Source organism: Aptenodytes forsteri, unplaced genomic scaffold (genome assembly GCF_000699145.1).
Source record: "Aptenodytes forsteri isolate BGI_AS27 unplaced genomic scaffold, ASM69914v1 Scaffold83, whole genome shotgun sequence".
Lineage (NCBI taxonomy): Eukaryota > Metazoa > Chordata > Aves > Sphenisciformes > Spheniscidae > Aptenodytes > Aptenodytes forsteri.
In genome coordinates, this window is record NW_008795371.1 from 5932926 (window position 1) to 5958465 (window position 25540).

Sequence of the window (25540 nt, forward strand, 5' to 3'; positions counted from 1 at the left end):
TCTTGTGCGCCCCCAGCCTGCTCGCTGGTGGGGTGGTGTGAGAAGCAGAGAAGGCCTTGACTCTGTGTCAGCACTGCTCAGCAGTAACGAAAACATCCCTGTGTTATGAACACTGTTTCCAGCACAAATCCAAAACACAGCCCCATACTAGCTACTGTGAAGGAAATTAACTCTACCCCAGCCAAAACTGCACAGTGCGGTGAGCTGGGTTAACTTATTGAAATCAATAGGGTCAGAAAGAAGTTGGATGTGTGAAATGAAACGTGTTTAAAAACGAAGTTGTTCTCTTGACCACTCCTTTACATCCTTCTCCCATTTAATAGATTTATTTCCCTTGTGCTCTGAAGAAGTTTTAAAGCCTAGTAGAAAATGAGGGAGAGATAGAGAGGAAAAGAAGTTACCTAAATCTAGATGGCCTTTAAAAAGAGCTTCTGATGTACATACAAAATCTGAGGTAGAAACTTTTTCCACTTATTTTCTATTGTAGTTTCCTCTGGCTGTGACCTTCCCCTGACCACTTCCAGAGTCTTTGTCACACATTAACTCTAGATGTCTGGGAAACCATCAGTCAGATGTGGGGGACTGTTGACTGAAAAAAAGAGCTACTGCAACCTATGCCAGGTGTAAGCGCCAGTCGCCCCTCTTCCTTATTTCTAGGCATCTTATAAGATTGAAACTGTAAATAAAAATGAATCAATATCACTACAAGAATGTCTGAAGTGCATACAACAGGATAATAGCATAGCACAGTGTTGTGGGTTAACCCCAGTACCTGCTCGCTCACTGACCCACACAGTTGCTCTTGCTCACTTCCCCCGGTGGGACAGGAGAAGAGGAAAGGAAGAGTAAAAGAAAGAAAACTTGTGGATCAAGATAAAAAAACGTTTAATAAACAAAAAAGAAGTGGAAGAAGAAAGAAACAAACCAAAACAAGTGATGCAAAGGCAATCACTCACCACCTCCCATGGGTAGATTGATACTAGCCAGTTGCTGAGCAAAAGATTGTTCATCTCCCGAAAGCCCCTCCGCTCCCTTTTTCTTCCTGAGCATGACGTTATAATGCATGGAATATCTCTTTGCTTAGTTTGGGTCATCTGCCTGGTTGTGTCCCCTCCCAACTTCTTGTGCACCCCCAATCTATTCACTGTGGGGGGTGGGGGCAGCAGCGTGAGGAACAGAGAAAGCCTTGATGCTGTGCAAACACTGTTCAGCAACAGCTAAAATGTTAGCATATGAGCGTTGTTTTGGTCACAAATATAAAACACAGCACCATCCAAGCTGCTATGAAGAAAATTAACTCCATCCCAGCCAGACCCAGTACATACAGCCATACTGTAGTTAATAAAACATACTCATCAATATGATCCTCATGAAATCTCCTTATGGGGTTTTTTTTTGGTCTTTCCAGCTCTTAGTTTCAGTAGTGACAGGGGACTACTTTGAAAGCTGATGTGAACCGCTCTTTTCAAATATTTTTCACTCACTTCAGAACCTTGGAAAGGATGAGCCAGTGTTGGCAGTTGTCTGGGCTGGCTGAGGGTTTGTGGACCTTGCTCCTGCCACTCTCTGGTCTCTCAGCCATTTGTAGCCACAGCCATGGATGCCCTAAATATGTCAGCCTGTGCAGGTAGGAGGAGGCATTTGGCTACCTGGGTGCATTTACATACAGTTCAGCTATTCCCCATCTCCTCTATCACAGGAATGAGAGTGGCAGGAAGCACTTGGCAGATTGAATTTGGCCCAAGAGCTGTGTGTTAGGCTTAAGTATACTGCTTTCAGCATCTTCCTGTGCATAACGGACATTTCTTTTATGTGAACTTTTGGAACGTGTGACTGTAATTATTACATCCTTTTAGCAGTCCCTCTGAAAAATATCGATGACATTCACACGAGGAATACCACATGAGCCTGCTGTATGAAATACCATACCAAACTAGTTGTGTTTATTGTTGCTGGTTTCTCAAATGCTGGGTAATACTTGGGAGTGGGTTTACCAGATGGGAATTTAAAGAGGTTGTAGTTCCCTTTATTCCCAATTAGCTTTGTCTTGTGTGGCACGTATTCCATGTCTCATGGTAGGATAAAGATATATTATCCCATGGATTTCCAATTGCTTTTGCAACTGCATCCATTTCTGATTAATGTGTGATAGCCTATAAAAATAGGCCAGCTACTCTGTAGCTTAGTGCAAGCAGATAGTACTCTGTTATGAAACAAGTCTTCAAAATTTGTAGAAAGCGATCACATATGTTAAAATAAAAAGCACTTACAACTCTGAAATGTAAATCATTTAGACCAAAGTGTAAAAATATTAAAATGCCAAATAGTGCAGAAGATTACTGGGGGACTTTAGAAAAGAAGTAACTTCTTCCTACTGAAACCATGCTTTTGCATCAGGAGCCTGGCTTTCAAAGGTGTTGAATGCTACAGTTTCCATCAACTTGGCTGAGAACTGTGGATATACACCATTTCTAAGTAGTGGTAACACCTCAACAATAATAAATGTCAGCTGTTGTTGTAACAACTGATCTGCAGATTGAGTTGTGCTTTCATATAGATGTACTAATTCTTTCTGTAGCTTTATATAGCAAAGCACCTTCCTGAGACATTTGCATGAGTTACTTTAGTGAAGTGGGTGATAGTGAAGCAAAACGGCATGAATTCTTCATGGGGAAAAAAAAAAAAGACTGTGATAGGGCAAAATGGCTAGTAGGAGTGAACTAAAGGTGCCCAAAGTGCACATAGATGGCAATTTTGGGTTTGCAATAGAGTCAGTCAGCAAATCAGTTTTCATTTTTGGTTCCCTAATTGTTCTCAGTGAAAGAAGATGATGTCAGCTAATAGCTTGAAAAGCATCTGTTAACACTTCATACTCTAGTACTGTGTAAAAGTATTGATCAGATATCATAAAGTCTAATCAGAGACAGAGCTCTTCTAACCAGCCATGGGTACTTCCTCTAGAACCAGATACTCTTTGACTGTTTACACAGACATTCTCTTTTTTTTTCTGTTACAGGATTATAGCATTCCACTTCATATTTGTGTATTGTTGCACATACTTTTCACTTTAATAAAGGTTTTTTAAGACTTCCCAGGGAAATTTTTCATAAAACTTTAGTGCATTGCAGATTTGATCACAAAACATTTTTGAATAATTTATCTGAGGCTCAGTATTTCTAACATAGGTATTCACTTTTGCAAACCTCACTTTCTCTGATCAGTAAGTCGAGATATTTTCAATCTATTTAATCCCAAAGCTTTTCTTCTTTTTATCAAGATTTTTCCCTTCTGAATATGATGATTTACTTTTATTATTGTAGTGCCCAGAAATCCATGTGCAAAACCACTAAAAGATAGCCTTACTTGAAAAAGCTTACAACTTAAGTATGTAAATTGAGTCAAATATTTTTCTGATCAAAAATAAGAAACTGTGTATGAAACACGTTATAAGCATACTTGTAAAGAAATTAAACCTGATATTCAATATAGCAAGGAGTATACAAAAGGAGGCTTTCAGTTACAGCAGTGTAGTTCATATACGAGCTCTGCTGAAGCAAGTCACTGGTACGTACCTTAGGGTCTGATACCACTACATCTGCATTCACAGGTGTCATGTTTTAGGAAAATCTATGGTTTAAATAGAATTCCTTTTAAAACATTATTAAAAGCATCCAAAATGGTCTTTTTTTTTACCAAATACTATGTAATAGTTTTGTTTAATGCAAATGCTATTGAACATTTACCTTATAGTAAAGGGTAGGCATCTTCAATAGCTTCCGACAGTGTAGGTAAAAGTTTTTATTTCCAACTCCCACCTTCTATTTTCAGGCAACAGTGAATCACAGGAATCAGAAAGTACATTTTACTATGTCTCATTAGTAGAAAGTTTCTCTAGACACTTAGACATTACTAAGAAGTTGGACTTGATCCTACATCAGCTGACCTCCTGCATTCTAGAGTTGGTTACAGACAGTTTAAACTAGTGGCTTGAGATGAGAATCAGCCCCCATAATTATACAAGAATTTGTTTCCTGGGGTCTTTTTTGCAGTTCTTTTCAGTAAGTTGCTCTGAAACACATTGCTATGGTTCCTTTTGAAATGTGAGAAAAGTGAAAAGTGTCTGCATTTAAATATTCCATCCCCAGTAATGTTCGTGTAGCTTATACATTAACATGATCTTCAAACAGACTATACTTCTATCCTTGATTATCAGGGTGACCTTCATTTGCAGTGTGTGGCTTGATCTGAAATGAAATCTGAAGTGCGTTGGCCTTCTAGGGCCCATGCCATCTAATAGGTTTTGCCTTTAGAAATTTGTCCATATTCATCCTATTTTGGTGAGAAACAAAGAAAGGATTTTTGTTAGATTGGCTTGATGAAATTTGGAATAAGAATGAAGAAAGATTTTGTTTGAAAAATCAATAGTTTATTCAATGTGCTACAGGACTAAAATTTATCTAGGAGAATCGGTGTAATTTAGTTTTATTAGGTGTTGCGTTGCTCAGCAAAGATAGCCCGAAGTATCATGCAGTCCAGATGTCTTGATCTATCTGCTTTTGATCTTTTAGGAACAACATTTTTGATGCACCCATTCTCGCTCTTACAGACAGCACATACTCTCTGCCTATGAAAATCAATCATCAGCAGTGGAGCTGTGTCATTTACTGACAGAAAATAGAATTTTCTTGGCATAAGACCCACAATTCAGGGCAAGTCAGTAATCAGAGAACTACGGACATGTAGCAATGCTACCAGATCCAAAAATAAATATTTCACAGGAACAGTAATATGATGGAATTTGTACACAAAGAAATTCACTTAATGCCCTGAGTGGGTAACCTGCAGCAAAGTACGCAAGTGCTGTAATTTGAGGTGATTTCCAGAGAATGGGGCAAGATGGCTTGGTTATTTTACTAGACTGTTTAGGCCAAAGTCCTGCTCATGTCTCCCTCACTGTCTGCTGTAGCACCTCTGAGAATCTTGCCCTTGTTATAAATGTTTTTTTTATAATAGCTCATTTTCTTTGACATTATCCTATATGCTTCCTCTATCACTGCTTAAATCAAACAGCTACTCAGCCAGTGTTGAAACCTGTAAATTCTTGGTCTATTTGAGTGATACAGTCATAGTAAGAAAACAGAGGTAGCTGTGATATGAAGCAAGGCAGTAGTAATATACTAGCGAAATTTCTATAGTGGGGTTCACTCGGCTAGAAATATCATCCCACAACTGATGAGTTTCATACAGTTCTGCCATGTGTGATACAAGTACTTACCTGTTCATCTGTAATTTAGTTATCACCTTCCTCAGCTGTAGGGCACTGTATGTTCATCCAGTCTTTTTATGATGGAAATGTTTGTTTATATCTGACTTACCACTTTTAGCTAATTTCTAACTTTGTACTTAGCAACTGGCAGCTCACTTTCCATTCCAGCACAACTCGTACGAGGGCCCAGACTGCAGACAAGATACTCATACCTATGAATGGAGAACAGTCATTCCTTCAGCAGCGTGTTGAGTATAGTTTGATACTACCTGCTATCACAGGTAGTTTGGTAGATCTGGTTATGCTTGCTCTTCTGGTAGGTTTGGCTGCTTCTCCATATATTGGCAGGAAAGCTGAAAGGACCAGGGATCTTAGGTATGAGGTTCTCCTCTATTCCCCAGCCTGTCAAGAATTTCATTCCCTCAGGCAATAAAAAGAATTCCCCTAAGGTTAAGAACAGAATGATTGGGGAATTCTTCCACTGGCTTTAGCACAGAATTGCTTCTTTTCTCTTCTGTCCTCAAAATAACTGGAGCCTCCTGCTGGCAAATACTATTTGACTGCATTTGGTTTTGGTGGAGTGAGGTCTGCTAGATCATATACAGAGAAAATGAAAGACAACACGTAAAAGCAGATGTTAATATTTCTACATTACTTAGAAAAAGATAGTAGTGCTCTTTCTAAAGGTGCAATATAAAGCACAATTTGCAGACAAATTGTCATTAAGTTTGCTGGTTGGATGAATCAAGTTCCAGTAGAAAATTAACTAGTGAAAATGTATTTTCTACAAATTGCTGGAAAGAGTTGGTCAATTTACCAAAATGGAAGGAGTAGACAGAGGGCACAGGAGGGGAAAAGCTTTCCTGGGTCATAGATTCTGATCTGCTGATTCAGGATCTCTCTTAACCTCATTAACAGTTTGAACTAGTGATAATGATTGTTTTGAACCCTGCAGTGAGGCAATGGGAAATCGTTTACCAGAAAAAGTTAAATGCTGAAAATTATCCCACAGAATAATATTGTATTAAAACATTGATCAGCAGAATTGATCTCAGCATAAGTCATTCCTCTCAACATGGTAGAATGCAATGATTATTTCCAGTTGAAGCAATGGCATAAAATGCATAAAATCAGTTGCAGGCCTTAAACTATCAACAATTGTCAATATTTAGCTGATCTCCAAAGAGTTCTCTATGGGCCCAGATTCACTTTCTGTGATGGCAGTGAGAAAGACTGATCCTTAGAAATGGTAAGTGATTTGGGAGTGTAATTTACCTTAGGGTGGTCAGGATTTCACCTGAAGGTGGAATTTCTCTCTTCACCCCACAGAGCAAGCCCAGGTGCTTTTATCTCCTGATCTCTACAGAGCACTGGGGGTGAGCAAGAGACATCCCTGTGTGGACTGCCATCTCTGACCTTGGTCTGAGGTTTTCCCTTTATGTGTGACATTAGTCATGAATCTGTTGAAATCAGGCATTAGACAGATGCTTTGTCTTCATTGCAGAATTTGCCTAGGTTCTTAAACTTAACTCCCTCATACCTTTGCACACATTCCTCTTGCCAGAGCTTGGTTGTGACTTTATCTACAGACTAACGGATTAGTGTTGCTTTTACCCAACCTCGTAACCTGTCCACTTTGCAGGGCAGATGCACTTCAGTACTCAGTCCTGCAATGCCTTCCCACAATTCTCTTTTTGTGCTTTGAAGTACTGCAGAGCTCTTCTGTTTTTCGAACAGCCAAAGATACAAAGCTGTTCGGCTTACTGACCCCAGTTCTGTTCTTCTGACATTTGCTGCTACAAGGAGCATTTCAGCTTTTCAGCTTTCATTCAGACATTATTAAATGGTAAGTACTATCTCCCATTCCCTCTCTCCACCAGAGCAGATGAAGACAATGGAGCATCAAAATGACACAAAGAGTCTATTAAATGTGTGACTCCCATCAACCTCTCCTTTTTCAGGGCTCTAACCTTCTCCTCTATTACAGTCACTGGCACTATTTTATGGTCACTGATGCGATGCCATTCCTGTTTCAGGGATGTGCTGCTCCAGCTCAGCTTTTCCTCAGAATCAACCAGACTGCAATTCCAAAAAGTGTCCCACCAGTCTTGCTTTTCTCAAGACATGTAGAAAAAGTGGCAGTCTCTTCTCTGCCTTGACCTTTCCCTAGCACAGTTTACTTCCCTAACCACTCCCTAGAGTAAGGCCTACAGCAGGCAATAGATTGCAACATGGACTAAACTAAATTCTCATCAGTGCTAGATCCTCCAGTATTCAGTAAACTGTGAGCATTCCTCCAGTGAGGGACCTGAGAGTCTGAAACACTGAGGTCTGGCTGGAATTATTCCAGGGCCTGTACACTAGCCCATGTCATCTGCCTGAGACACTCAGCCATGACGAGAATGTGGGAGTCCCTGTGTTCACCTTCTCATTAGTCATCAGAGCCCCAGATTGCCATTTATCTGGTAATAGAAATCTGAGCTGAAACTATCGTAGGTTTTATGCTTATTAACAAATCTTCGCCTCCTAGCGATTCATATAGGGATTTACTGATATTTTGTCAGTGATGACACTGACATATGTCAGATTCTGCTCCTGGGAGAAGACAAAATCCTCAAAATGTATCTCATCTCCTCAGTTCTTTTACTTCAGACATTTGCAAGTCATCTCTGGCATAGCCTACTCCCTAAGCTTTGGCAGGATGTCAAGACTGAGGATAACACAACCTAGCTGCTACCTTGAACAGATCAATATCTCACTAAGGCAGTGGTCAGAGACTGCCCATGTCCCAGACGACAAGAAAGACCATTGATTCTGTTCTGATTGCATAGATGCATAGTCTCTACTTCCAAATCTGCCAAAAAATGTAATGGAATTGCACCTACAGGAAAAGGAGTTGATCTTGCGACCCATTGCTGTTATATGATCTGCATCAGTCTCATCTTTCCTTTGCTCACATTGATCTCCTTGGTTTTGTATTTTTTTATTAGTACTTTCATCGGATACCAAGAGGGAGATGAAAAATAAGGGTTGCCATACACTGAAACAATAAATTCCTCAAAGCTTGAGCAGGCTTTGAGATCTCTTCATATCTTCATCTATTAAAGCTGCTAAACCCTGCGTTAAAGTGCTATCCAAGGTGATAAATTAATGGATGTATCCTGAGTGATGACCACAGAAATAGACATTAAGCAATGCAAAGAACTATTATCCCAGTTCATTGAAACAATTATTCAGGAAACCATCTAATCAGCCTGATTCCTGACAGAAAGTCAGTGATTTAGAGAGGGAATCTTCCGTTCCACAAATAAGCAATAATCTAAGAAGGAGGAAAACCTACCTAGATGCATTAGCTGTAGTCATCTTTCTTCTACTATCAAACCTCCCTTTTCTGAGCACATTCTAAGAGAATCTAGCCAAAAGCTGACTACAGGCTTATCTAATGAAGCTAATATCCTAGACTCAGCACAATCTGGATTCAGGCCAGTACATTAAGATGGAAACACCATAGTGGCCCTCAGTGAATAGATTCCTAATGGATAAGGGGGAAGCATCTTTTTCATCTTTTCTTCATCTTCTTTGACCTCTCCGCGTTATCTAAAACCACTGGCCATGGCCAGTGATAAAAAGATAACTTAAATAGAGATAACTGCTATTTCACCTGACAAAATTATTCTTTCCCCTAAAAGTGGCATGAGGGATTGGAGGAATGTGCTAAAAAGGCCCAAAATGTTCCAGGGACACACATTAAATAGTGAAGGAAAACATCACTTTTTCCATTAAATTTCTACTTTGTGTAGTCCAACAACTATGTAGCATGGGGCAAACTGGTTAGATGACCTGAAGCTAAAATGCCAGCAACATATGGAAAAAATGCAGGTCTACTTTTCGTTCACAGCAAATACATGAAATTGGTCAGAGTTTGGGTGAGATCAGTGTATAGTGAAGAAAAACTGGCAGAGACTGCCTATGGTAGAGCAGAGAAAAGAAAAATATTTTAAAGAACTTGCAGTCATGGGGCAGTGTCCTTTTGCCACATGTGCAGTCAGAATAGACCAGTTCATTCTGTGTAGTTCTAGGAGAGTGTCTGAATTTCTCATTGTGTCTATGCTCTCATATAGTAGCATCTGTATCTTCATTTAGCAATGTTTTCCATTATTATAATGTATCTACAGTTATTTATGCTTTCCATCACCTGCTGGCTGCGCTACAATCCCAGGGCAGAAAGCCTGCAGAGCCCAGGAAACTAGCTCGTACAGAACACTCCAGCACGTCTCTTCAGCAGCAGACGCTGCTATGAATGAGTGCAGTTCATGAAGCCTATTTTCTGCTTTCTACGCTGGGTTCCTTTAGACTTTGTAATTATACTGGTCTTTGTTTTGAAGATATTTTGCTTGTCTGGCACAATAAAGTCCCACCAGCTGAAGTGGGAGGGAGATGGAACTTGCTGGGTCAGTGGCTGTGAACTCCTCTAGGTTCAAAGGACCACTGCAAATATTACCATGTTCCATCGCAAGCACAAGACATTTTTTTTTGACTCTGCCTTTTGTGAAATAAATGCACAAGTTATGTGTTTGGAGAAGCTAACAAAACTTTCACAAGTTAATCACTCCATACTTCTTCCCCTAGAATGAAACTCTTCTGTAAATGCACTTTCACTGCTAGGAAAGAGGCCAAGAAGGTAGTTGTGGCAGGTGTTATTTACGTTGCTTAATGGAGTACAAGAAGTCAATGGGTTGATAATGTAGTGATGAGCAGGGTATAACAGTGCGTATAAAACAGCGTGGTACAGGAGGGTTAAATCCTGCAAAGTCATAGTTTGGGTCCATACAGAGGAATGCAGCACCAAGGAAGACAGAGTAGCTCTGGATCCCTGGACTGTGGCTGCTTTTGTCTGGGATAAACCATCTGTGGTGCCACTCACTTGGAGTAACTCTGCAATGAAAGCATTCTCCAGGCAGAAGAGTCTGCTCCACTTAGCAGTGTACTCCTCAGTAACAATATCCTGGCTATTTCACACCTTTGTGGATAGGAGACACAGACAACCCATTTAGTATATCTAAATTCAAATTCAGGACAACAATTAAAAAATAAGTGCTAGTGTTAGAGAAATCTATGCAGTCATTTCAGGTGTGAAAAGAGTTTAATCTTCGGGTCTGTTTCCCTGAGGATTGACCTTATATGTTAAAAAAAGGCACTGTTTGTAATTATAAAGTAAGTGATAAGCATCAAATGAATTGTTACAGAACCCTTTTGTTGACTTTATTCCATGATAAGGAGCAGTTGCTGTGTGACCTTGAATATGGCCAAATAACTCATGCTAAATGCATTGCTACAAAGATGGCATTTTGGCAGGGCTTTGATGTAGGTCATTTGATTACCAGGCTGAATCAAACTACAAACTGATCTTAAACTCATGCCAAGAATGCTAATAATAAACTGATCAATGAGGTGCTGGATTGTTCAAGAGAATTGGTCAAGGGAAAACGCAGACATAAAAAGTCTGGAATTCCAAAGGTTGAACTGCTTGGGCTATTATACTGGGAGGAATTATATTCCTTGCATTAGTACAAGTTTTCTTTACTCCAGGGGCCTTTAGCTGAGTGTTGAACAGGACAGTGTCAGAAAGTATATACTTATCTTTATTTTTCTTGACCTTTATGTGCAAGTAATTTTTATAGTTCCATTAACTAGTAAGATCATTTGCAAACCACTGTACAAAGTATATTATGAAGAATGCCTTGGGGACCATTGTATCCTATTATGTTGAATGTTAATAGAATGAAAAATTAATTTAAACTTTAAAGATTAGAGCAAGGCAAGACTTCCCTTTTATAGAGGAAATTCAGAATTTTATTTGCTATGGTAAAACTTTAGAGTTGTAACCTAATATGACCTTTATATGGACCTTTATAGGCCTGATTCGAATCAGACAGTGCGGGAGTCTGATTATTTGCCTCCTTCAATGAAATGGCTTATATCAAAGCTTCCCCTTTTAAAAAAGGGGGATTTCTGTGACCCCCACATATGGGATTACTCCTGCGTAATTTCACAGCTTTAAATGACTATATGCTAGTGAGCTTATAGCTGCTTGTTTAGCAAGTTAATAAACCAGAGATGAGACAAGCCACAGTTCCATGGAATGTCTTTACCTTACTTAACTCTTTAATTGCTCATGAAACGTTGCCATCTTCAGCTATGTGGAACTTCAAAACATCTAAAAACAGAGATGCAGTTCTCTGTAGTACTTTTTCGTATTTTGCATATCACTGATTGCTTTGGAATGAGGAATTTGAGTCTTGCCTGTAAGTCTCACATAGCACTTTTCCCAAGGTACTGGAGCACTACTACAGAAGTCAGCACTTCTGTCCATAAACAAGTGATTAAGTAAGCTTTATTAGCTTAATTAGTCATTATTATTTCATATTTATGTTAACATAGTTAAGGTGTGATATGTTTGTATGGCTAAATCAACTAAATTTAGACCAGTAATGAGCAGGAGTTTTGTTATTTGGAAGAGCAAAGAAATAGTTCACCATCAATCTTCTTGTTCACAAATTATGCCTTGACCCGAGAACCTGGCCTAGTTAAAAGCATAAAAAAGTTGCATGTTTTACATGTAAGAATTATTTATTATTGTAAATGTCCATACAGGGAACAGAAAAATCTTCAGTTCCAGTTTCCATACCTCTTACAAAACTAATGTGTAAGAGTTACATCAATGAGAATTGTATTCTTAAATAAAGCTATACAGGGCAGAATTTTCAGAGTATCCTTATCCCACCATATTGTATATTTTTTATTACACTGTATTTTTAATAACAAAATATAAATTTGTGGCTGGGCTGTATGTGGATTTCTTGTCATAGATAACCAGCCATTTTTAAATGATTGCATGAAGGTGTGTATTTCTTTATTGGAAAATCCTGTTTTTCCAATACCCTGTCTTGAATTTCATCTTACAGCTGTAGACTAAGATGACTCGCTGTCTTCAGAAACCCTAACTCAAGTAAAATAAATGCACAAAAGATTAGGACAATTAGTGACTAGAGAATTAGCTATCAATATTTCATGCCCCCTGCAATACTGTCTAAACACAAGATATGAAATAAGAATAAATCGCACTTTTGACAAGCAGCGAACCTAAAAGGAAATGACTAATCTAGAAGGATCTTGCAGTCGTTATAATAAGGCAACATTCTAATCACTAGTCACATGTGATTTGATGGATAAAGAGCAGGAAGATTTGTCCCATGGGATTATTCAAAGTTCACTTGTGATTTGAAGTTGGATTTAAATACATTGTGAATAGCTTAGTGGGTTTGGTCTGCAATGACCCAAACACAGAATAGACAGCAAAATGTTTCCATCAACTTTGATGCCAGCCTGAGTGCAGATTCAAGATGTGATCCAATCTGTAGTCCAAACAATGTCAAATGCAGCAGGAATCGTTCAACTGTAAAAGACGTTGGTGGAAAACATTTGGCCCATGAGGTACCTGGGAACTGAAAGGGTGTTTCATACGCACGCCCAGTGCAACTTTAAGAAGGTTCACTGGCTGATTTAAAATGAATTGGGTAGTTCAGCCTGGTTTTCAGTACAGCAACACAAAGCTACTTCCCAAATCAGCTTTGCTGGCCTTGTTTTAGACAGGAATGAATTAATCTTTGTCTTGGAATAAGTCTTTTGTAGTCCAGCTTCAGCCAGTTCGTGGTTAAGTAAGCACGACACCCACATTTCCCATCTGATATAAAAACACAGGATATACAAACATAGGTTATATATGATATATATCATATATATGATATATGTTATATATGTGTATATATATTTTAATATAGTGATCTCATTGCCACTACAACATATTTGTTAATAACTCATACATGTTAGTCTAAATAGAAATTATATGTTCCAACTTAACCATAAAATTTGAATCACTGACACACTGAGTTTTTGGCAATATGTCCTAAGTGGTAAAATGGAAATAAGGTAGTAAGCAGTAAAGTTCAGCCTTTAAAGTAGTTATTCAGTATTGTCCAAGTTCTTCTGTATGTGATGGGCATACCGGCATGCACTGGAAAGTAAGTCTGACACCAAAGCAGCGCAGGAGAAGAGAAGTCTTAAAACCATGAGCTGTTCCTACCCAGGGAGAAGAAAAGGAGATTCTCCCATGTATATCTCTAGTCAACTGGCAAGTGAGACAGTAAAACCAACCGGTTTTTCAGAGTTTGAACCTTGAGGATATTGAACTTTCAATAATGTAACACTGGACAAATAAGATATAGAACACTGCAGTTATGGAAAACTTGATGACCTTGAAAAAGCAAGGCTGCACTTATAGCTACTGCATCATGCAGTAAAATTATTTCTTCTCCTTGAGCTATTTTTTCAAATCTATTTTGGATCTTAATATACTTTCAAAACTGAGCTCCATTTTATCTTATGGACAGTAGCAACTTGAGTGCAATAGAAGAAGCTGGTATTCTGTAATACAATAATAATAAGTGTCAGTTTGGTAAAAATGTTATTATGAAGCAAAACTGCTAACCAAAGTAATTTCTGGTGTTAGAGTTTTTCATTACAAAAAGCTGAAGTGACAAATGAGTTTATCGCTGCCAAGAGACCTGTATTTTATTTTGGTCACTTAGTATTAATTAAATCTTGCAAGTAATTCTTTTTGGTGTGTTTGCTTCATTTAATATTTTTAAACAAAATATTGCTCTCTAAGGCATAGTTTACTGTATGTTTACCAACCACTTAATATGTTTACAATGCTGTGTATTGTTTCTTCTTAACAGCACTCTGCACAGAGGAGTGCGTGCATGGAAGATGTGTGTCTCCTGACACTTGTCATTGTGAACCAGGATGGGGAGGTACTGATTGCTCTAGTGGTGAGTAAAGATTACAAAAATGTGATAAAGATATATGCTGCTATTAAAAAAGGCCTTAAATAAAGCAGTGGCCTTAGAACTTGGATGCTTTAAGTGGAAAAATTAAGGTTGTCAGTTGGTTATTTTGCAACAATTACTATGTGATAATACCCTTTCCTGTGATAATGACTTTCACCTTTTTTGCTTTGTTTTTACAAAGAAGTGTTAAATGCAGTGGAGGATGCTCTTAATGCTTTTGGTCCTGTTATTGGGATACCAATATAGATAATATAGCTCTATTATGAAAATTTTTCTCTCTTAAATCTTTACTACAACACATTCTTCATTAAATACTTTTGTGGAGTACTTGGAGTACTTTGGAAAGCACACTCTCTAGGCAGAATCCTTGTTCTGTTGAAGCCAGTGGGACTTCTGCCATTGACTCTTCATGCAGCCCAGATTCTACCTTCTGGCTTGAAATCCACACCCTAAATTATCCATACTGCAGAAGTTGGGGAAATGGTGGAGGTGGGAGTTCTGCACCTTTTACTAGGAAGTTAATTCACGCTTGAGGCTTTCAATTCTTTCAGCTGGAGAAGCTATGTATGTCAAACTCTCTTAATTGGTAATGATAAGTTTAAGTCTATGTGATTAGTTCATGCTGGAATGAAACAGCTAGCGTTCTTTCCAGTACAAACATCAGAGATATTAGGTAATACAGGCCCAATACGTTATTGACATAACGGAAATAAGCTTGTTAAATGAAGTCTATTTGTGCATCAAGCAAGTAAATAAAGCTGCATCGAGAAAGATGCTGTGAGTCATTTACTGAATGAACGTTTCATTTTGCTTTTACTTCCTCCCTTTCTCCCAGACTGATTGAGATTTTAAAAAAGAGGCATCATTACCACGCAAAAAGAGAACAGAAAAGGGATCTATAGAGGGAGGTATTAGAAGAGAATAGGAGTTAAATGTGACTGGGGACAAACACCTCCAGAGGCTGAAGTCAATGGAGCAGACTCTTCTCTGGTCAAGTTATGGGTGTTTTGTCTGCAGCTTTGCTGATGTCTCCTCAGTTACAGCAGAAAAGGCAATAGGGAGAGAGCAGGAAGGACAAAAAGAAAGGCCGTGCTTTGGGGTTTGAAGCAACCTTTTGGGATTACCTGACAGGTAGACAAGGGAAAAATTGGGCAGCATAATATACTGAATACATATCTATAACAATATTTTTAAAAAGAAAAATAGTACCTTCAATTGTAAAATATTGTCTAGAATCTCAGGAACTAATTTTATCCTTTGGTTATTTTTAGTAATAGATATGTTTAACCTAACAGCCAGTGAGTATTTATACACTTAGAGAAGTTAAAAAAATGAGAAACAAAAATACTATGATAATGTATACACTTAGAAGTTAAAAAAATGAGAAACAAAAATACTATGATAATGTAGACATACACATATAGATGTATATTATACACACATGCATACACAGAGTAACAAGCACTCCATTCTTTGTAATAATGAAGAGGAGGAGATAAGATGTCAAAGTACAGAATGGTCTCGTGGACTAAAACTACCCAGTGACTCTTATTAAATTGCACTAATCTTGCAAGTATACACTTAGAGAAGTTAAAAAAATGAGAAACAAAAATACTATGATAATGTAGACATACACATATAGATGTATACATTTATACACACATGCATACACAGAGTAACAAGCACTCCATTCTTTGTAATAATGAAGAGGAAAGGATAAGATGTCAAAGTACAGAATGGTCTCGTGGACTAAAACTACCCAGTGACTCTTATTAAATTGCACTAATCTTGCAAGTGAAGATAAAAAGAAAAAGAAGGTTTTTCCTATATTGAATATTTAGCTTTTTAAAGTAATTAGGAATATTAAAGCACTGACAATGATTGAGATAGAAACATTATTCATAACTTTTATTTCCGCACTGGGCAGCAATCCAGTATATTTCATTTATGAGGTTTCAGCGGTGGAAAGAGAAGCGTTAGCCAATTCCTAAATTAAATATGCCCTGTTAACTTTTATAAATGATAGCCCAGGATTAGCTTAAAAATTTAAGCTTTCATTTTATTAATACAATTAGTGTGTTCGCTGGACTATAGTGTCCATTGTCTTTCATTCCATTTGTTATACACTGGGCAACACGCATTCTTGTCCTAAGGTCTGATCTGAACAAGCACTGTCCAATGTAATGCTTGTAAGTGTGAATGGCCTCATAGAAGTTAGCTTTTACTGCAGCTGAGAGAGCTGCTCACCTTTATGCTTGACACTAGAAATTTAGATGACTGGCCTTTTTCTTGTTAGGAGACTTTGTTTAAATTAAAAGGTATAGAACAGATATCAGCTGAATACAGTACAATTGTAACTCTGAGTATTTCCAAGAGAGAAGAGAGAAGCTGGGAGCCTTTGCCTAACTGAGGTTAACTGGGTTTTTCAGATACATTGATGATCCACGTATTGAGCCATGTCTTACTGTTATCCAGTAATAATGTGGAAAACATTTTTCACTTCTACTGGAATATTGTATTACCTGTGCCTACTTTCTTCCTATCACTTCATTAATATCAGGTAGCTATGAAGGTCCGTGTTTGCAATGACAAATATCGTTTGTTGGATGTTTCTAAATGGCTGGCCCTGTAGGGCTGTGTTCTGGATAAACTGAAGCTGTTGGCTGTATGCGTGCCACCCCACTCCCCATGGTGCCATAGAACTTTCCTATATGGTTCTCAGTATCGGTGATTTTATTAAGTCACAGGCATATTGCTTTTAATGTTGGCTGTTTGAAACTATTTCACTGGGAAAGGGATTACTAGCCAAAACACTTCCTTTAAATTTAGAAAATCTCCCAGGAGCTGTAATTCTTTCCTGAATGATCTCTCCTGAAAACAGAGTTGAGAAGTGGAGCCTACCTGACACTGGGGGTTGTTTGTTGTCATTTACTTGGAAAAGATCTAGGGACACTCACTCTTTTTGAGATAGTATTTCAACACCCTGCAGACCAGACCATTATAACTTTCTCAAAGTTATATATAGCTCTCATTTGATTTGATGGGTGAAATTCAACCATAAGCAGAGCTCCAGCACAAGGTCCAAGTGTCACTTCAAAATCAGAAGTCAGATCCAAATGTTTTTCTTTTTTGTTGCGCCGCAAAGACTGCCTATGCCAGGAGAGGGTATGAATTCTGACTCTGAGCACAGATTTCCATTGGGGAGGCAAGGTTTTGGTGTTAAATGTAGTTTCCCAGTGTTACCATTCTCCCTTGGCTAGAATATACTCAGTTAAATGTTTTGAATAGTTACAGCTACAGCCTGTAGTCAATTTAATCATCTTTCTCAGACTTTGTTTCACGCTTTCCTAAAATTCAGCCTGTAAGACAACAATCACAAAACTTGCTATTCGGTGCAGCTTCCCAGTGACTAATCATGGTATGTGTTAGAGTTCATCTGTTGTCAAGGTTAAAATAACTTCAGATTAATTGCTAAACAATTATAAAAAAACCCTGTGCCATATTCAGCTCTGCATGCCTCTATACCTGTGTTTTACTGCATGCTGTTGTACATCTGTCGATGCCCTCAGGCCTAGCCTTGATTTCATGCTATAAAACTGCAATATATTAAGGCTTGATTACCATAACAATAAAAAAATGAGTAATGAGGTATTAACTGAAGAAGCTCTTGAATAAAATGTTTTCAAGGTTTTAATGATGCTAAAAATTAAAAGGAAAGGTCTTTTCCCTTCCCTTTTAACTTGTTTTACTAAAATCATGCCTGTTTTGTCCACGTAATCTGCACTGTTGTTCTTTTAAACACAAAGGAAAATTGCAAATGCTCTGTGTGAACTTACCTGCTCACCTGTCCAATTATTTCAAAGCAATTAACTTCAAACAGTAGGATATACTGGCTTGAAGTTCTGGTAGGAATATAATTGATTGTTGGTGGTTACCTGGCCTCTTCTGGCTCTTGGTAATAGCCACCTGTATTTGCAAGCCGTTAGGCCCCAATCCAGCAAAGCACTTAAGCATACCTTAACTTGACACATCAGTAAGACTTTTCATCTGCTTTAAGTTAAGCAGGTGTTTAAGGATGTTGCTGAGTCAGTTTTGAAGAAACAGCTAAAAAGACCTCAGTGAAATCTAAACAAGCCTGTCATTGAATTCATCAGGCCTATAAGGAATAAGGTGGTCTTTCTTTCAAAATGCTAAAACTCATAGACAATATTACTGAAGACCATTTTTACTCTCATGAGCATTTTTCACTGCGGGGAAGTTAACAGAAATTTTTGTGGTTAGAAGGGGATTCACAAAACAGTGGACAACAGGTAGGAAAAAGAAAGTTCAGAGCAAGAGCCCTGAATTAAAAGTAAGAACCTTCCAAAATTGTGTGTGCCAGTTTGAGAAATTTCGAAGTAAACAAACACAGAGGTTGTAATGAAAAAATAAAGTAGTTTTGAAAATGTTTGCTTTGTTATTAGTTTCAGGAGAAAATTTAGTACTTGCCCAAAGTGTAATTAAAGAGACGTTGGCATAATAATGCCAAACCATCTTTCCTCATGCTATGTTACCTGGGCGAGAGAGATTATAATATTGCTGTCTGGCATAGGCTGATCAGTAATGTACACATATGGATAACATAGTTTTCTTTGGAAAGGATGTTTTGTACCAACTGTCATTAAGAGCAAGAGCTTATTTCATTTTTATCTCTTTGTCAAAAATAGCCAAGGTCATAACACCAGGCAAGTATAACATCACAGCAAGATCACATTTAAGGGTATAGCCCTAGAGCAGCTGGAGCGCTTCAGTGCTGAGACTTGTGATGAATGAGGACTGCAGATACTTTGCTAAATCTGAAGGGGGGTTGCTTGACAAGCTATGGAAAGCAACAGTAGAAATCTCAGGAGAAAAATAGAGTATTTTAAAGTGAGTCTGTGGTGTTTTTCAGGCTTGATTTTGGCTTCCATGTTCTCAAAAGGCTTAGAACTCTTTCTGAAGTAGAAATAAAATTCAAAGGAAAGATTCCTGGTTTGTGAATACAGGCTCAACCAAAATTCAGCCTAATGTCAGGGACTGATATGCTGGAATCATTAGTTAATTTTTTGTCCTCAGGTTTTTAGGATAGGATTGACTGGGAAACCACCAAGGTCCACCAAAGAGGTGCAAAGGTGCAAGACCTCCGCTGTTCTAAACTGTTAGTGGGACACTACTTAGATTCAGGGTCTGTCCCTGAAGGACATCTGTCCATGTTTCTTGTATGGGAATTTGTCTATGCCGTGGGTTTGTATCACAATGACTGTTGTATCTAAGTGCCGAATGAGGTGACAGAACCGGGTACAATGTTTCTGTTCCCATCAAAGCCCATGTAGAATCGTAGCATCATAGAATAGTTTGGGTTGGAAGGGACCTTTAAAGGTCATCTAGTTCAACCCCTCTGCAATGGGCAGGGACATCTCCAACTAGATCAGGTTGCTCAGAGCCCTGTCCAACATGAGCTTGAATGTTTCCAGGGATGGAAACATTAATTTCGTTTGTCACGCCGGTTGTTGAGTTTAGATGCAGTTTCTAAAGCTCTGTTTAAAGTTGTGAAACTTCAGTTGGGATCCAGGCTTAATTATTGCTTTAGCTGAAACAGAATTTCATATCCATAGCATGTGGACTTTAAAGTTTTAATACACTTTTCATTTAAGCCAAGCTCAAATTGCAGCTTAATTTTGATGTGATTTGTAGACTCAGTGACAACTACATCGTGCAAAGAGATGCAAATGTATAAAAACAAACTCCAATGAGGAGCTCATACAAGGATCTTTCCACAGCAATTACAGAGTGGAATTGATTTCTGTCTCTTTCAGTTCTAACAGTTTGCTCTTCCTTAAACTTAAAAAATATCCAACTCCCTTCAACCACTGCTGAACTGGTGTAATCAGGTAAACAGCTTGTGTTTAATTTTTGCCTCTGCTGGATGTTGGGCCCACGCACTTTGGCTTGAGTACCCAGGTTGCATGTGTTAAGCAGTCTCTGTAGCAGCATATATTCATGGGCCCAGCCTACGCAGGACAGCCTGTAACCAGGGAATAAAAATGTAAACACAAGCTGCTGTTCAGTGCAGTTAGTAGCACAGCAGCATGTCCTGTATATATTTTTACACAGATAATTTGGCTGCATTAAACTGGGCTAATCCATCATTTTTCATTCAGTGGGAATATTTTGTCTCTTGCTGAAGCTGTTAATATGTACTCAATTATTTGTGGCAGTTTCTCCTCACTCTGTTAAAGATACGGTAGTACCTCTAAGCTTCCATGAGCTAACCGCTTTGGAGGTGCTGCAAGCTTATGGAAAGGTATGAGAGTCATATGAGCCTTGGCTTTTCCCACAGTAACCGGGCTGAGCAAAGGGCAACAGTTGATTCTGAAAAAGGAAAAGTAGATCCAAGATTTACTTTGGGAAGAAATTGCTTTCTACACTTCTTCTATGTGATTCATTGATGATGAATAGATCAGTTGCCAGTTGTCCTAAGTCTTGTACTAAAGTGAGTGAAAAACAGAAATTCAGCACCTTGTGTCATTTTACTTTTCACCTTCATCTTCATCTTCCCTGTCAGAGTGTGGGAAAGGACGGGCTTCCTTAAATCAGCTGGTCGCGTCTAAAGCCAAGGTAGTGACAGATATTTCCCCCCAGCAGTCCCAGCCCTCCTTTGAGACTGCCTCTTTTGAATGATTTTGAAGAGTCAATTGAGCTGACCTGACTCTGCTTCAGTCCCTGGAGTTCTGTCTTCCAGTGCGTGCCGTTGCTCTTAAGGCTTGATCTAGCAATGTACTTCATGCATATGAATAGTCCTTTTAAACTCAATAATGAACAACCTATGTTATTTAAGTTAGATAAATGCTTAAGTCATTATCTGAATGGGAACTTAAGAAATGAGGGGGGAAAATCAGGTTGATGAGGATCTCATTTAGGCACCAAGGGTTATTGAGTATCATCCAGGCTGAGCAATAGCAGGTACTTCTTTCAATGAACTAAAACCAGTCAGCTTCACCAGTATCAAGAAAGAGAGGCTCAAGCCTAATGTCAGGTCTCCTGCAGAGCAGGAGCACGATACACAGGTCAGTGATCTGAACATACTCCTTAGTTCTAAACAGAGGTGATGTTTTGACCTACCGCATAGGTGAGTACCAGAGGATAGAGATGTGATAAGAAAATAATTTGGGTATATAGTATAACAGATTTCCAGTTGTCTAATAAAGATTTTTTAAAAATGTAAAATGTTATCAGAATGTCTGCCCAATTATATGTAATTATTACAATATTACCACAATTGTCTCCTCTATTAAAGCATCCAGTTCTTTCCATGTTTGACTGCTTTGGTTTAAGAGGTAAGCCCATAATGAGTTACGTGCTAGAGTGAATATTCATATAAAATTCAGATGATCTGTTAAAACCATGCTTCCCGTCTGTACCCAGGGCAGTAGCTGATGAGGCTGCTGCATGCTAAGAGTTTGTCTTCTAAATTGGCCTGAGGTAGCAAAACTATTTTGTAGTCTTTCTCTTTCTCTTGATGTAGTCTTTCTATGCACACAGACTTTCTCTCTATACTACTGTAAAGAAAGTGACTGTGTGGATCCAGACTGGGGCTGCTGGGATTTATGTGGTCAGCTGCAGTGGTCAACAGACATGCCTGTATTGATCTGGTCCTCAAGTGCTTAGCTGGGAATAAAAGACATACAGAAAGGGGTCTTTCCAAATCTAGATAAATGATACATTGAAAATTCTATATGTTATATAGTTAATAACGAACAATTCTATAATTATAATTTTGATATAATTATAGATATACATTGATTTAAGGCACATAGCTTACAAACGGGAGGTGAGAAGCCAGGTTTAAGACCTACTGGCTATCTGGGCATACCATCTCACATTTACCTACTCTCCAGCCCCTGGTGAGCTGTATATGAACAGTACAGAAATTCTGTGTTCCATGTAACCGAATTATTAGGCAATTGTATATGCTGGGTATTTGGAAAATCAGTCTACTGGCTCTCTGAATCCAGCACTGAATTCATGCTGAAAACCAAAGATGAGGGAAGCTGTGGGCAAGCCTTGTTGTACGAAACCTTATTTATTGCCTGTCATTAGGGCAGTATATCAGGGACTGATGCTTCAAAAGGGAGTATAAAAAGACATTTAGATTTCAGAGAAGAGATATGGGTGTGAAACTTTGGGAGCAAGCAGGGTTGTACATGGAAGTTCTGTACCAAAGCAAGACAATCGCATTGATGAGGTGTTTGTAACAAAGTACAGAGTAGCCTGCCCTCCCAAAGCAGAGCTCCACTGAACTTTATGCACACCTGCCACATCTGGAAGTGAAGTCTATAATGTAGCTCTTCTCCTTTCTGGGGAATGGCTTGGTGGTTGACTAAGACTTTACAGTTTAAGGATAATTTTCAGTAAATGAAACCATGGTTACTAGTACTGAACGGGCTAAATGCATTCCCATGCAGGTTTTGTGTGGTTATGCAAGGAGGAATTTGGCTCACATACATCTTTCCTTGGCTGCCAAACTGGTGAGAGCAGAGGAGACTTCATAGAAAGGCAGTGTATGTGTGACGAGTTGTTAGTTTTATTAATTTGACTGAGGTTTTTCTCACTTTAGACAGGGTAATAGCTATAAAAGAAAGAACCTACTAAAATAACCTTTTTAATGAACTGAATTGCTAATGCTAAATTTCATTGCTGAAGCATCTTACAATAATGTGGCTTTAAATGTGCGCTACACAAACGAACAGACTTTAGATCAATTTAAAAGTACCATTGGTATAATTTTATGGCCTGGTCACTAAAGAGCTGTCACTTGGAGAAAAGAGCAGAATTCCCTTTCCCAAAGTGTAGGCAAAAATCTCGGATGTGGACACCCACTCGAAAGTATTCCTGGGGTTTTTGCTTGCTAACAAACAGAAAAAAAGGCATAGTGGTCCTTGGGAAAGCTTCTAAACCACTTGCCTCTGTTTTAGGTATGGTGAGGTATTTCAAGGAATGCTTGGAGAGGGCAGAGCTTTGCTCACTGTCCAACACTAAGGTATCAGAAAATCCCCTGGGAGCTATTTCAGGCACCTGAACCTGGAGAAGCCTCAGGCCTGCTCTGAATTTTGCTGAGTTATGAGTGACTGTCTCCAAAAAGATGTGCTACGACTGGGAAAGGCCCTACTGCCCCATTCACTGCTCTCAGGATTTTTGAAAAGATGCTGTTCTTCCTAGTTACAACACTATTTATGGGCAGTTGTTAAAGGTTGAAGTCAAAAAGGGAAACGAAAGGTTTCATTCAGAAATAAGGCTTGAAATTTACCTCAGGCCCCCAGCCGGTAAAATTTGCTAGAAAATAGCAGTCATTCATCACCTAGTGTTAGATACAAGGCTTCTTGTGTACTGATACCTGAGAGCTGGGGCAGAGTCAGTAAATTCATTTGAACAGCATCAGTGAGTATGCCCTAGACATGGGAGGAAAGGCTGCAGGGAGAAAGCATGGAGATATGCAGCTTTCCCTGTTAGTGATTATTTCTTTGTTTAGCTGTAAATTCCAGCATTTACATACAAAGATCTTTTATTTTAAAAGAATAGCAGCTGGGTTTATTTTAACTGTACTTTGGCTGCTGTACTGAACAGCTTTCCGAAAATGAAGTCCATATCGTTCGTGTCCCCTCCCTTCCTACGCCTACTCACTGACCGGGTGTTTAACATTGGCAGTGTCTTTGCTAAGGGAAAGTGTTACATGCTAAAATTTTTCCTCAGACTTCACCCTGATTTTGTATGATCCTAGATAAGCCTCCACAAGATGGGGAGTCCATATTTGTTTTTGATTTCCATGGGAGTTGAGTATATTCACCATGTGGATTAACTGGGCCCGTATCAGAGCTGAAAAAGGACAGCAGACTGCAGTGGTGTTGGTAAGAGCTCAGCCATCAATGAATATCTTTGCTAAAGATGAGTGAGGCTATAATCTGCACCTGGCCTTCGTGTCTTGGGTGGGTTGCATTTAAAACATAGCCTGGAGGCAGCTTTACTAACTTTAGAGATGTGATGATCAGATCTGCAGAAGTATATGCAGAAGTGATGCAACATGACAGTTTAAAATGAGAGAATGATAATGCTGATTTACTCCATTGCCTAATGGGTATATGACAGTATATTGAATCATTCTGCTATTTATTGTTTTAAAAGTTATTTCCATGTCAATAAAATATGTATGAAAAAGAGACCTCTCTTAAAGCGAAAGCTAGAGATAAATGTGCCATTGTACAGGTAAAACTCAGGTAAAAATTTTCTTTGGAGTTTCTTTTTACCATAGCCTTACAATCACTTGCATTTCTAGTAGCTTCTCAGTGCCAAGAGTAGGCCATCATGACCTTAAATCACTATGTGTAAAATGGGGAAGTTTCAGGGAGTTTTCTTCTTTGTTTTACCCAGTGTTTGTGCTATTGTATGATAGCATACTTTTGAAGTGAAATATTTTCAGAAGAAGTTTCTCTGAGAAATCCTGTTCTGCTAAATTACACTCATGAAAATCCCTCCTAGACCCCTCAAATGATACCCTGATACTTATTTGTAGTCCTTATAAAACACTGAAAAAGAGTTTGCCACAGGAGCAGATATCTTGTGTCCCCAATGAAAGGCATGTTTGTTGAAACAGCTTGTCTGCCTCAGTGATGTGGAGAGAAATAATGAAATAGCAGAGGACTTAACAAGTACATATCTGACTGTAAATCCAGGGTTTGGCAGAACAGTCTTCACACCACTGCTCGCAGGTGAGCATTTTGCTCTCACTGCTAATCTATCTTTGGTAGGGAATGTAGAGGGCCCATAGTTTTCTGTAAGGAAAAGCATACAAAATGAGGAAATGTATTGTGACCAAAGGAAATAAATAAGCAGATGGTGTGCTAGCATCATACCTGACACTCCAGAGGAGATTGTTGTAGCATAACCACCGATTACAAACATATAGTTATGAACAGAGGACAAATCCAAGAAGAGCAGGGGGAAGGTGATATGCATGGAAGCAGGGAGTAAAAAGCAGTGCAAAATGAAGATTGAGACATGACAGAGAAGGAATGTGTCAGGGGAAATGGAAAAACAAGCAAGGTGAGACGACAGCCAGAAGCAGCTAGGGATAAACAGCTGAATTCAGATGTTTTGCAAAATGAACACTATGCTGCATGTGAGGCACCAAGAATTTCACACTTGTGAGCAGACAGTTACTGGCTGATTCTACCAAGTAGAAATTAGAGATTTTGTCAAAATAAGAAAGTGAAGTGGAAGGAGGGGGGATAGAATAGTGGTGGGAGATGCCACAGCCAGGGCAATGAGGGTGAAAATGACAGTGAATTTTAGA

General features: G+C 38.7%; 1 protein-coding gene across 1 annotated transcript in view; it reads left to right on the plus strand.

The window, feature by feature from the left end:
• MEGF11 (multiple EGF like domains 11) overlaps nucleotides 1–25540 on the plus strand; it is a 219362-nt gene that overhangs the window by 15828 nt on the left and 177994 nt on the right. The window contains exon 5 of the mRNA XM_019472384.1: nucleotides 14065–14157. Coding sequence (XP_019327929.1) covers nucleotides 14065–14157 — 93 coding nt within the window. The remainder of the gene's footprint in view (nucleotides 1–14064; nucleotides 14158–25540) is intronic.